Source organism: Polyodon spathula, chromosome 13, assembly GCF_017654505.1.
Source record: "Polyodon spathula isolate WHYD16114869_AA chromosome 13, ASM1765450v1, whole genome shotgun sequence".
Classification (NCBI taxonomy): domain Eukaryota; kingdom Metazoa; phylum Chordata; class Actinopteri; order Acipenseriformes; family Polyodontidae; genus Polyodon; species Polyodon spathula.
This window is the reverse complement of record NC_054546.1, coordinates 38741327-38756326: the sequence shown is the minus strand read 5'-3', so window position 1 is coordinate 38756326 and position 15000 is coordinate 38741327. Positions and strand designations below refer to the sequence as shown.

The 15000-nt window shown below is 33.8% G+C and overlaps 1 protein-coding gene across 1 annotated transcript in view; it reads right to left on the bottom strand.

The window, feature by feature from the left end:
* Positions 1–15000, bottom strand: part of LOC121325235 (cadherin-8-like) — a 72066-nt gene that overhangs the window by 38720 nt on the left and 18346 nt on the right. The window contains exon 3 of the mRNA XM_041267626.1: positions 5318–5612. Within this exon, the coding sequence (XP_041123560.1) occupies positions 5318–5612 (295 nt within the window). The remainder of the gene's footprint in view (positions 1–5317; positions 5613–15000) is intronic.

Sequence of the window (15000 nt, the reverse complement as noted above, 5' to 3'; positions counted from 1 at the left end):
TTAATCGTTAGCCCTTCAGAGCTAATTGGTTTGTTCATTTATGGCACATAGCTGTAATGCAGGCATTAAAAGAAAAAGGAATATCATGTACTGTGATTAACAGGAGATAGCAGAACGTCAGTAGTTTAACAGTATGGGTTTGTTGCTGTTATAATAAAAGTAGTCAACTACTAATACAAACCTAAAAAAAACATACTTAACATATGTAACATGGCCCATCTGCAGAAGAAAAGAATTACCTCAGTGCCCTTACCACATCCAGCTAATAAATGATATTCTGTCAATTTAAATAACTATACTGTAACAAACAAATTTTACAGATTTACAAATTTTCCCCTCAGCAGTACAGGACCACCAAACAATGGATAGTTATAAAGGCAGTTGCTAAGAGCAACCCATCTCTTGTCAAGGGACCCTAAATAAACAAAGTCAAGCTCTTGTCTTCTCATTTAAAAAAAAGAGAGAGATGGAAAACAAATAACCTAGCACCACAGATTGGTTTGTGACATTAACTATAACAATATAAAATAACCTCAGGGCTGTGTGTTGTTTGAGTGGTTATTTCTAATAAATATATGCAGTCTACTTCCAGCTCACTGCATACAGATAGTGCTGATGTTACACCATGGTAAACAGAGGGTCACTCACTCACTTATTTATTTATTTATTTTTAATTGGGGGGGGGGGGGGGGTTGGGCAAACTAACTACTGAGTTTCATTCAGTCAAGAACAGTATAACATCAAGGTTAGGGGACTGAGCTGACTGGCTTAGCTGCACTGAGTTCACAGCTCTGACCTGATCTTCAGCTGAGGACATCCATGTGATTCTTGGCAGACAGATCTGGGACCTTTTCTACACAATTGTATAGAATATTAAAGTTGCAGCACCTATACCAAAATCCATCTGCAAACCTACAGTATCATCTAATATGGAAAGTGTCTTGGGGGTGTCAAAATCAGCTTGGGCTGAATATTTTCTTGTCTTTATGTTATTTTGATTCCACCTTTTAATTTCTTAGGGTATTATGTCATTACAATGATGTATGTTAGGTGTGGAGATGTATGATAACACTTTTGACAAACATTAATCTTTAATTCTATTTATTTATTTTTTTCTTTTTACCAATTGTATTAGTGCAAATTAGTATTGTACCAAGCTGATATTTAGATTTTGATAAACATGATGCCAATGATCAAAGTAAGTCTGCTGTTTTTATTCTTATCCAGTATCAAGACATTGAGAAAAGGAACAGCTGGGCTCTGCCATTCATATTCTAATTAAGGATCTGCTGTTCAGATTGAGCATGTTAGCTGCAAACAAAGAGGCCAGAAAATAACACACATTTAATATTCAAGCAGTCTGAAGGTTCTGGTCTCTGCCATAGAGTACAGTGGAGAGTGGATAGATGGTAAATAAGAAGGGATAGAAAACAAAAATGTCTCCCATTTCTACCACAATACCGTACTCAACAAATGACATACAATCTACAGCTAATTTGTAATAATATATAAAAGAACCAGCTCCAATGACCCCCCCCCCCCCCCCCCCCCTCCACCCACCCCAACTTTAGCAATATTCCCATGTTATCCATGCAAACTAGGTATATGACAATCTTTTTTCTTTGTACCGAAGAGAAACATGGCTTATGTCGAAACCATATTACTTGAATTTCAATTATTTATTGTTTTAAATAACAAATAGCAATATGTTAACGACCATATAATTAAAAATTTTAAAAATTTTTATTTATTAAAATAAATATAATTAAATAATAACACTGTGTAACAAAAAAAAAAAAAAAAATTTTGTTGTTCCTGGGTAGTAAGTGTTATTTCCTAATTGCTTATGCCTCAAAAGTATAGAAAATGGCTATTATTCCTCACAAACTTTGGTTTTGTGACCAGGAGAATGATATTTCAAAATATCACTATTTCCAATGGGAAAATGGGCAAATGTGTGTCTTTTCGTTCACATAAAGTCAGAAAAAAACAACATATGAATCCAAATTAACATGTATTTATACTAAAGTAATACAGTATAATTGTAAATCTCGAAAAACTACTCACTTCTAAATCTTTTGTAGTCATCTTTGTATTACTTTAGTATAAATACATGTTCATTTGGATTCATATGTTGTTTTTTTCTGACTTTATGTGAACGAAAAGACACACATTTGCCCATTTTCCCATTGGAAATAGTGATATTTTGAAATATCACTCTCCTGGTCACAAAAGCAAAGTTTGTGGGGAATAATATCCATTTTCTATACTTTTGAGGCATAAGCAATTAGGAAATAACACTTACTACCCAGGAACAAAAATTATGTTACATAGTGTAATCCCATGACAAGCATTTCAAAAAAATATTGAGAAAGCCTCTAGCTGTAACTTTTGTAATTGAATGTTAGTATTACTATATTTATTTGTGTGCATCATTAAAGCTCAATCTGGGATATAGATTTTACCTTATTTAGCACTACTATAATTAACAAATAAAATTACATATTTCTGGTTTTGTTAGTACCATACTTTTTCAATCAGCAGGCCAGTCAGGCATTGTACTGAAGCTCATGGCATTTCTGGCTGCAACTGACAGTAACTGGCTGTTCGGATGCAGGGATTTAGCCTACAAAATCAGCAAAGGGCATTAACACAGCATTCATATAAAGGTCTGACACCTTGCTAATCCCCTCCTGGACCAGTAGTTTAAAAAGCAAGATTGTGAATACCTTTGGGGGTCTCGGGTTCTACCAGAGGTGTGTTAAGAGGAGATAATGGTTTAGCTCCTCCTAAATAAACATGAATATCCCTCTAGACAGCAAAGTATGCTTGGAAATTGGATTTCTAGTGACCTCGTTGTCCTCTTTAGCAGCAAAGTCTATAAACCTCAGGTCATATGTTTTATCCCTGGAATACCTGTTTAATTTGGAAGACGGCCAGGTATCATTCTTGATTATCCAACGGATACTTACTATCTTAGAAATCTGCAGAGCGGTGAACAGAGAATAATGAGCATTTGGTTTTACTCCACTAGTCAAACACGTGTGACATAAGATAATGATAATTTACCGTTCTGAAGCTTGATACAGTTCTTTCTTATTATTTACCTGAGCTGTCCCTTTGTATAACAGCCTTTTTCTTTTTTTTTTTTTTTTTTTTTTTTTACTGACTCAGTCGCCAGAGGCATTGTTCTCTGCACAGATGTTCTGTGTTTACATAAACAGTTTCATATTATAATCCCTTCTATGCTTTGCTTTACATTTGCAACCAGTTCAGCTTTTTTAGTAACAGCTATTTTTTAGAGCCAAACGGCAGGGTTTTCTGTCTTTAGAAGACTAGCAAGTGCACACTGACATGTCTTTTATTTCCTTTTTTGGGGAAATATCTTCTATTAACATTTGTACTCCACTTATCAGCTCTAGGAAAGGGCAGTTTTGTGTTTCCTTGTTAGATAACTTGCAGCTAATTGCAGAACGGTTTTAAAATGTACCTTATTGTTTTCACAACTAAACTCTATCCTTTTTAATTTCATGAAAACCTGAAAATCCACAAAAGGAATTGCGTCAAAAAATGTTAAGACTATAATCTTGTACTGTACTTGCTTTACAAAATATGTCTGGGTTACTACATTGCCTGCAAGAACAATGCAACGATACAGCCATTTTTATCTGTGAATGAACTGCAGTAACCGGCTTCATCTGTCTTTATCTCTGCCTAAGTTTATAGATGACTAGAAGTTTTCTAGCGATAGCATTCTATAGTGGTAAAGGTAGGGTAGTTAATATATATATATATATATATATATATATATATATATATATATATATCTATATATATATATATATATATATCTATATATATATATATATATTTATGAATAGACACTGAAGGTGCTACTGCCTACATGACGAGTAGTTAGTTAAGGCATATCCATCATATACAGCATGTAAAGTGACATGTTTATGGGGACACGAGGATAAAATCCCCCTGCTAAGCTGATTTGCCAATTTGCAATGCAATATATATATATATATATATATATATATATATATATATATATATATATATATATATATATGTTGTACTCTTCTGCATGTATCACTCAGTCATGTACTGTAATATAACATTTAAGTTAAACCTTAAATGATAAGTCTTAAGAAATATTACACTATGCAGCAACTGTTATAGAGAGGGTGTTTTGTTTCAAGATATCCTTAAAAAAGGGCAGATGTTATACAAATTGTGTATAAAGAAAACAACTGCACTATAAACAAATGATACAAAAAGGTCTAAGTCAAACAATGCACAATACGTGCTGAAATATCCCTTTATTTTTTTAGTACCAGGCACTACTTAAAGAAATGACCTGGCCAGTTTCAGTCTCAATTGTAATCTCTGAAATCCTCCCCGTACTTTCCACACCTGGTGCACATCTACAACAGGACCTGGCCATGCTGCATTGATAACCTGGATTAGATCATATATCCCTGTTATTTTATTTTTTTATTTTTTTATGGATTACTTATCCTACAATATAATTCTCAGTGCTTCTCTGTTGTGTTTCTGTGTAGATGATCTATTCCATAAAAAGAATTGTATATTTCAGGCAGAAACAGTACCATTTATTTATTTATTTATTTAATCCCTGGCACTGTGGTTCCTATTACACAATAACAAAGTGACAAATTATACATTTTCATAAAATAATATCATTACTGTGGTTTACGTATGCCTTTACATGCAAGCTTAACTAAAGAAACTGTAGAAAATTAGTCATTGTATATTTACAGTCCTCATAACAGAAAATACTAAGACCACAACAAAACCAAACTTTGATCACTGTACTTAACATTCACACTTGATGAAGACTCTTGCAGTCGAAATGCGTTGTGGACGTGGATGCAGCAGTTTTTATATATGTTTTTAAACATTTTTTAATAAAAACGTAATAAAAACTTCTGAGTAGTATGGATCATTAAGAAAAATCACAAAGTGTGCAACCAAGTTTTGGTTCTACAGTCCTGAACCATAAGGAAATAGGGTTTGTTTGACCATTCCCAGCTGGTCGGTGTGAATCGACAGAGACAACTGTTTATATAATGGACATGACCTTACATTGGTCAGTACCTTTGTGGAAACTTAAGCATTGCAGTGCACACAATATATATCATATTATATATATATATATATATATATATTATATATAGATATATATATATGTATGAAAACAAAGAAAAAAAAACTTGTGTGCATATATATAAATTTAACCTCTGTGACCAATAGAATGTAAGTGTAATAATGTGTAATTGGTACTTACCCACATCAGACATCTCTAGAACAGTGGCATGATACGGTGTGTTGAGAAACTCTGGAGCGTTGTCATTAATGTCCTGAACTTTGATAATGAATTCTGAAGGTGGTTCCAGAGGTTCGTTGGTGTCCCTATTGATTGCCTGTGCAGTGAGTGTGTACTCAGCCTTTTCCTCCCGGTCAAGTCTCTTCATGGCGTGAATATCTCCTGTCTTGTCATTGATCACAAAAAAGGTTCCTGCTCCATCACCTGCCAGAATGTACTTGATGTTTTTGGCTCCAGCATCCAAATCAGTGTGCAACTAAAAACAAAAGAAAACATTAAATAACTTAGCCTCTTAGTAAATATTAAAGTGATTGTAGCTAACAAAATAATTTCATAGATGTTACCTTTTTTCACGTGCATTAGATACATGGATCTCAAATGAGCAGTTTTGAAAGAAACATGTTATAGCAAACACTATCAAACAGTTTGCATGCTTTTCTCTCCGAAAATATGTTACAGTGAAAGCATGTCAGTCAATAATATATAATAAATAATCAATAATAATAATAATAAATAATAAATAGCTAATAAATAGCAAGTTGGTTAATGACAGGAAATAAGCAGTTGACGGGGTAGGGATAATTCCATTCTCCAGGTGAATGATCAGGGAAGTACAACACTATCTGAAAGCATGGCTTGCAAACAAAGATTTATTTAATGTAGCATAATACCAGATATCATGTTTAAGACTTATAAACCGAATGTTACACATGTACACAACAGCTAAGGTTTATGAAATCATTTTGTTAGCTAAAAAAAAACAACAAACAATTTTGCTTAGAAAATAATGGGAATACCATTGAGCCAAATGTGGTGATAGACTAGGGGTACTAGGAATTGGGGCACATCTCTATTAAAAAAAACAAAAAAATTGTAAATATAGACATGCCATCACTTGCAGTCTGGTCTTTAATATAATTTTCCACTTCGAAATAAAATGGTTTTTAATATGCTTTCCAGCTCAAAGCATCCCAGCTTACATTTTTCAATAAATAAATGAATGTCAGAAAAATTATGCCTAAAGACAATACCCTAAACCAACACTTGTTGCTATTTTAGAGTTCTGTTTGTCAGAGTCAATGCAGGCAGAATGCATGAAAAAAGAATTGAGTGACCCATATTGGCTGCCAGCTGCAACCACCATGTTAAGTGTACGTAAACGATTACAGCTGTCATGATTTACTTGAGTTCTTTGCCTTGAAGCTTTTATTGTTAGAAAAAGTTGCCTGGCACTCATATCAACAGCAGGATTAGACGTTTCCTCACAGGCGTGAAGATTAAAACCAGAGATCATCAAGGTCAAAGGCTTCAGGAGAAATCTTTTATGAACAGGGGAGGTAGCAGTGGACCACTTTCTGCTGTCCCTAATTCTGGCATTCATTCCCGGAGGAACAGGGAGGACAGTGCCGAGCGTTCGGATATCTGACAAGACTGACGGTTGGTCTACATCGTCACTTTCACTGGGATTTCTTTAGGAAACAGACAACATTTTCAGACAGAGAGAACACTTTATTTTTTTTTTTTTTGAAGATGCATTACAAAATAAACCACAAAAAATAACTAAGCAGTGCACTCCAAACCCTTTACCAGGATTGTCCTGTGCACAGTGGTTTTGACTATTATAACCAAAAGGTTATCTGTCTTTTATAGACACTGTACAAACATTTGCTTAAGTTTTCAGCAGATGCTGAAAATGGTGAACAGACTCTCATTTGCGGTCAATTTTTTAAAACGATTTTTTACTTCTTTCTTCTCTCTTATCTCTGCTATATACCCTCCAGTAAATTACAATTTGAGATTCTAGCATGACGGATGACTGCATTATTAAAATAATACAAAACTGTAACAAAAATATGTATCGGTTGATCTATGAATGTAAAACATCATAGAACATTACTCCAGCAATTCATAGACCATACTATATATATATATATATATATATATATATATATATATATATAGTTCCATTCACTATACATACAGCTATGGCCAAAAGTTTTGCATCACCCTATATGATTAACTAATTGTGCTTCATAAAGTTGAATAAAACCAGCTAAAAAATTTTATTAACATATTGAATTACATGCTGCTTTGTAGTTTTCCATATGCTTAATGAAAAACTGACCAAAATTAAAAAATGTGAATTTTTTTAATCTAACATGAAATACTGTGCAAATATTATGGCTTCCGGTAGACTTTCGCGTTACCACTTTTTGATGTTAAATTATGTTCATATAATTGTTGTTGTTTTTGTTTTGTTTTGTTTTTTTAAATTATGTCTTATTCCTAAAATTCTAGGTGATGCAAACCTGGCTATAGCTGTGGACTGATGAATTATACCAATCACAATTAAAGTGTGAAATATAGTGATACTATTAAGAGTTTTGAGGGACCTTCAAAGCCCACTTAGGTGTATTAAATAAGGTTTCATGTGAATTAAACATTTCTACTGTGTTGTTTCAGAAACCAAAAGCAGTGTAGAACTAGATACTGACTGACATGCTTTCAGCCAATAACATGGTTTGACCCATTAGACACTGCTAGGGTGAAAGAAAGTAAAGCAGTAACAGACTTCCTGGAAGGCAAGCAAACTCAGAACTTTGTGTCATACCAGGTGACTGAAATTAAAAATATATGATAAAATCCTGTACTGTGTTAAATTGTTTTAGGACTACTTTGTATTTATTTTTTTATTATGAAATTGTGATGGAATGTCAAAGTGAAATAACTGCAGAGAGAAAGGTGTTGACTGGAACACCATCTGTCATTGATGTTGCCACAGCAATGCAGCTTAGCTAATAACCCATAACATCACTACCTGAAACGTAAATGCACTCATTGTTGATGCTGTCTCGTTACTGGAATATGTTAAATAGAAATACTTGCTGCTCTGAAACTCAACTCGGTAAATTGATAATGTAATGGGTGAATTAACTCTTGTTTCTGGTTATCTGCAAGCTATATACACAGTTATACAGCACTGCAAACAAATGTACTCCTGCTTTCATAACAAGGTTAGGAAAGAGCATTGGTTAAACAAAGGAAAACTGCCAGACCCTCCTATGTCTTTTGCATAAAAGTTAAAAGCTCCAGGAAACATTATTCTATTCCTAACCCTCTTCTTCCATATTGTACATATATTAACACTGACAGACCTTCAGCAATATTCTAAGATGTATTATGTATTATTTAAATCTATCTATTTTCATATGAGCGGCCTGTAGATCTCACCAGTTAGGGAATGTAACTGTTACCCCCCCACCCCCTTTTTTTTTTTTTCAATGACCCTGGTGCAATGTCGAAGTTTGTGAATTCCTTAATAATGGTTTGTACATGCGTTCTATATTGTCTAGCTCAATTTATACATTTCTTAATACACAGCCTGAATATTGATCAGGAATGAGTACATCATCTTGTTCACTATGTCTGGGTTTGTTTATTTGATTAGCTTCCTAGATGCCTTTTGTTTTAATAACGTTTTTATATTTTCTCCATGTACTTAACACATTTATAAAAAATCTTTTGAAACACAAAATTAAAAACTATACTGACTTTATTTTCAAAAACCACCTCAACCAGTGGCATAATTAATGTTTAATATTTACATTTATCAAAATGTATTTTAAATGGGAGCCAACTGATGACAATTTTGGGCCAACCAATAAGACATCAATACAGCACATTGTAATGAAAACAGCACCACTTGGGACTAGGAGATCTATACAAGAACCACTTAGTGACAGTCATCATATCTTTAGTATTGCTCTGAAACGGAAGAGGTCTTAAAACAGACTGATGATTGCAAAGGATTATGGCTTATTCCTCCATGAATCTTATTGCTATGAGAAACAACATTTGTATCTGGGACAGCTAGGCAAAGTCTTTCAATAAAGTACCAGGTTTTACTTCAGCACTGGAACTATACGTCATTCCCCACAGCCATACAAAGCATGTTTAATGAAGTCCACTCAGTTCACAGCAGCATGCTATTTACCAACAGCAGCACAGTATTGCTTCACTCCTTATACTATTACTGAGTTCCACCTATTACATGACTGATTGGCATTGCAAGCGTCTCTTGTTTGAAAAAGCATAAGCCTTTCACCCCTCTGAGTTGGGTTTCAATTTTGACCAAGGGCAAGGATGATTACAATTCACTTCAATCTAAATTCCAACTGGGGAGTCAATTAAAAATGTCCTGTACGTCCCAGACTACGTCTAAGTAGATATAAATAATCGTTGCATAGACTGTGACCACAGCTGACATTTATTTAGCCTATTTTAAATGTCCATGTGAATCAAAGAAGAGTCATTTTTCACAGAGTAGTAATTTTTAATAGCCATAGCCAGATTTTAATCTAATTCTAATTCAGTCAGAAGACAGAAAGCTGTTCTGCTGCACTGCTCAGTGTAATTCAGGGTTCATTCGGACTGCCAAGCTGCTGTACAAGGAGTTCATAATTTTAGCTGTAAAAACTCAGTTAATATAGTGGTAGCTAACAAACAAATTTTATAAAACCAACCTGTCATTCACTTCCACTCACTCTATACAGCTATGACCAAAAGTTTTGCATCGAATGAAACCTGCTGAATAATGTGACGTTAAGACTTTGAATTATACACCGCTTTGTAGTTTTCCATATCCTTAACTAGAAACTGACAACAATTGAAAAATACGACATCTCAAAATGTAACATGAAATACTGTTTTACTAGTGTGCCTTTCAGTAGATTTTTGTAATATCATTGTGTAGTTTATTTGATTGCATAATGTTAAATAAAATAACTGAGTTATGTTCATATATAGTTTATTTTATTTATTTATATATTGTTTTAATTATCTCAATCCTAAAATTCTAGCTGATGCAAAACTTTTGGCCACAGCCATAGTGAATGGATGTGCTTTGAGTAGAGCATTAATGACTTTTCATTGTTTTTTTTTTGTTTTTTTGTTTTTTTTTGTATATCTTGGTCAGCCATTGTGATGGCTCTATTTTCTTACAGCGTGTGTTTAGTTTTTCTATTGTTAGAAACACTGTTTCTTCTCTTCAGCCTTTAAGAACATTATTTCGTAACACAACATATAGCCTTAGTTTCAGGTCCATGCCAGGAAAATAACAGCTATATGAAATGAAACAAAAATCTGAACGATAGAACTAATGTTCCAGCTACTGGTCTGAACTTTGCCCATCCGCATCGAATCTCCAGCTCAGCTTCAAACAAAAAAACAAACTACAGAAAATTAAACTAGCATTTCACTATATTAATGCATTTACATTGAATACGCATTGCTATTCTATTGTTCCTTGAATCTCCCTCTTTTAGGAAAGGGTAATAGCATTGATTTCACCTGAAAAATATTACATTAAAAGTAGCTGTTTCGAGTAAAATGATTAGTACATCTTTATAATAAAACAATTACACCGAAACACCAGGTGGTAGTAACACAATTCCTCTGGGTGGTTTTTACTGCATTGTTGTGGATTGTGATATCTTATATATTCTTACATATGTCTACAGTATTTATTTATTTATTTTTGTTAGTTGTATACAATACAATTGCATTTTATTCAAAGTAGGACACTTTGGAAGCTAATAGTTATAAATGTTACTGAGAACCTTTCCAATAAAAACAGGTTAATAACACAATACTACATCTGTATTCGTATTAGAAGTTGTTTTATTTCTGAATGATGTAATTCAGGCAATGATATTTTCTATGGTAGGCTGTTCCTAAATTATTTTACAAAGATCATAAGTTGAAGTAGAATCAGATCTTCTACCCATCAAAAAAAAAAAAAAAAATATATGGACAGCTAAAAATTTTCTGAATTTTTTATTTCTTAAAAAAAAAAATATATAATTATGTATTTATTTATTTACTGATTCATTTTAAAAACATAATGTGTCAGACAATAGAAAACAATAAATGTGGTACAGAAGCTAGGGGTTTACAAGCTCACCCTACAGCTCCAAGGTCTACGTGACACAATCCAAAGTCCCCTTCATATACTATTACATCAGGAGTGTTTTGTGAATACATGGCAGGACCATTTAAGACATACTTTTCAGATTGCATTCAGAGAAAGGCCAGAAAGGTCAGACCTCACACTAAGACTGTATGAGGCAACTGCACTGAGGATTTGTGCCAGACAATCAGTCTGTTTGATCCATTGGAATAAACACTGTGTTTCGGATAATTCAACAGCTAAAAGCATAAGCATCATAAGCAAAATGTAATTTGATTAGTATGGACTAATATATTTTCAATATCTTCTAAACACTCTTGGGAGCACTGTATACAATTCTAAACGCTTTAAAATGGAATGGATATTTTATTTTTAAGTGCTCTCCAAGCTTTTGAAATCAATGTTCCTAATTTCAACAGTGTATTAGCATAATTATCATTGGTCATTCTTTTTTTGTAAACTTGTATTAGATATTTAATTAACAGAACTATAATTTATGAAAATGTGCTGTGCTTCATAATAACTTATATACTCATATGTTATTGTTTAAACTCACTTGTTAATGACAATAAGTAATTTTCTAGCAGAGATAATTAAGTGGTTTAGTGTAGTTACTATGAGCTTTGGTCCCTTGGTGCTGTGAAATCCCAATAGACCTGTAGTTTTTGCATCCATCTTAAGGAACATGGCTGTACAGTGTTTTTGAGAAGCATGCCCCAAAGTAGTCCATACTGTAGCTTTATCTGTAGTGCACTTTATCTTTTTGATAAATGGGTGGCAATCAGATAACATCATCACAAAATTACATTTTGAACACAAATCCCAAATATTGACATTATCCCAATGAACGACAATGTTGTTAAACTCCACTAAATAAACTGTAAACCCAACTCTAGTTTTAGGATCCTCATTATAAAACAAATGTCCATTTGTCTGTCTGACTGTCACACTGTAAATGGCAAACATGATAATCTTCACCAAAATCTCGAACAATCTTGACACTGGACAAGTATTCCACCAAACTGGGTGACCCCTGAGGTGTCTACATTCCTTTTTTGGTGTTCATTCTCCCTGATCCCAGAGACAGATGCTACATGTCATGCTAGTCAGCCTCCTTGCCTGGGAGGTTCTTGGAGGTCACTGGGAAAGGAGCCAAGTCCACATCAATCTCCCAGGGCCCTTGGCTGTGTCCAACACTCTTGTGTTGTGTCCAACACAAGTCCAGCTGATTTTTTGCTGTGTTGCAATCTTGTACTGTTTGAATTTATTCATGTAATAAAGACCAAATTGTACATATGGACTACAGTGTGTGATATCCTCCAGTCTCCTTCTGCTGCCTGTAAGGATTGTATGTAACAAAAGATCGTGTCAACTGTCTGGTTTGACAGACATTCAAAACTTAACCTAAGGCAATAGCTTGTACATGGATTGTGTGAGTCTGACATTATTTCAAGGTGCTGCAGAGGGTTGGCTCAATTCATCACTGGAGAAAAATGCACCGCATTTAGTAAAATAGTATCTCCTTCTGTTATATAGCTCCACAAAAAAAAAATAAAAAAAATAATAGCTTGTCAATTGTACTTTTCTCACTGGGGCAGAATACGTGTGAATACGTTATATATATATATATATAATATATATATATATATATATATATATATATATATATATATAAATTTTAATTTTGTCTGGTGACTGCAAAAAAAAAAACATATGACGTTACGATTCAGCAGTACATCTCAAAATTGTACATGTTGTCAGAAGTTATATATTTGAAGTATTCTGACCACTTTGAACATCTGAAGTTGCACACTCACCATTTTTTAATGAGGACACATACAGACTCTACATCATTTCAATTTTAAAGTGTTCTTAAACCTGCTTGGCCAAATTCAATAAATGTAAGTGAATGCTGAAAGCCACAGATGCATGTTTATTAATGGATTAACCATGCATGTTATAATGTGTGCAGCATATAAACTTGTATTGCAAGGCCAGATAACTGTTGTCCATCTTCATCGGTGTAATAAACACTGCACCACAATCACTGTATTCTGTTTATATAACAAATGAAATATATACAAAAGAAAGTATGTTTATACCAACCTTAAATAGGTGGATTTGACTGCACATCTGCTTAGCAATGTGATGAAGTTGGGAACATAATATGCAATAATATAACTCTTAAAATGGTACTAAATTTTGTTACATGAGTATTTTTTTGTCTTTCTGATCCAGAAGGCAGAGGCAAAACCAGTGATGTCAGCTTCTGTAAATAATAATAATAATAATAATAATAATAATAATACTCTATATACACTATTGTGGCAATGTGCACTGCCCCTTTGCATATTTTTGTGTTATATGTTGTATGTTGGTGTATTGTAGTTGGTACACGGGATATAATATGGGTTACGAGCACGAGTGTTTAAAATGTATATTTGTTTTTAGGAATGAGGATTGCAAAGCACTTCATGAGCAGGTAAAATGAAATAATATGTGAGCACGGGGAATTGCTCTACATAAATTCATGTGCAGTTGTACCAAGACTCCAATTGAATGATTGATTAGAAATCAAGTCTCGGTACAGCTGCATAAAAGCAGCATGTTGTCACTCACTCGGGGTTATGTGTTCGGGAAGTGGAGAACGGGTGAGACTCTAATATTTACATTTGCTATGAGTGCTGGAGGGCCAGCACTCTACTTATGTGTTAAGTGTTTGTCCACTGTCTTGTTTAGTGTTGTCAGTTTTGTTTACCTTTTTATTTTGGCCGCAAGTGCCGTGTCCTGTTTTGGTGTTGTGTTTTCTGTTCAAACCTTTTATTTCTGTTTAAATGAACGCAAAGCAGTGCATTCATCATATTAACAGTCAACTCTGTATTACTTCCTTGTTCTGACGTCACCACTCTACTGTCCTTGTGACAACTATATATTTCTTGAAAATGAAAATGTACCATAATAGTGCCACTCAACTTGACTACAGCCTGTCCTTTGGGAGACGAACAGCCCAATTGCAGGAACATTTCTGTTTAAATTTTTCCCTACAAGCTTATTGGAACTGGAATTATGTTTGGCAGGGATTTCCTTTGGTGCAGAGGTTTGTTTAAAGGTTTTCCAGTCCCAGAGAGATGAAGGAAAATAAAGTTGTGTTTGAGAGATTCCATTACTTGTGCAAAAAATGCAGTTGCAGTTTTTCTCAGGGATCGACACTCATAGACAGAGCTATATTAAAGAGGGAATAAGCAAGCTGCATGCACACATTAAACATTTTCCAATTATTGCCTGCATGACACTGAAAACATTACTTGTGATAGAGGATTATGAATGAGATAATTACAAGAGGCCTAATATTCCTAAAGCTACAATAAAAGAAAAATATGAACTGTATTAATTAGTTATTGACTTACATTGCAACTTAAACCAAGGGCCATAATGTTTTCAAGGGCAAAGCAGAAAGCAAGGTTGTTTAACATTCCCTTGCAGAAAGGGCACCCGCGAGACTCTAACTGTGTTTGGCTTGAAACAGCCCCTCTGTCCATTCTGTTTCAGTTGATCCCTGTCAATTCTGCATTATTGTACTATTCAGTGATTTAAAAGCTCAATATGCTAATTTCCTATCTAAAATATTAGACTAAAATTAGACTAAATGTTATTGCATTTTCATTTTGTTTAGTAC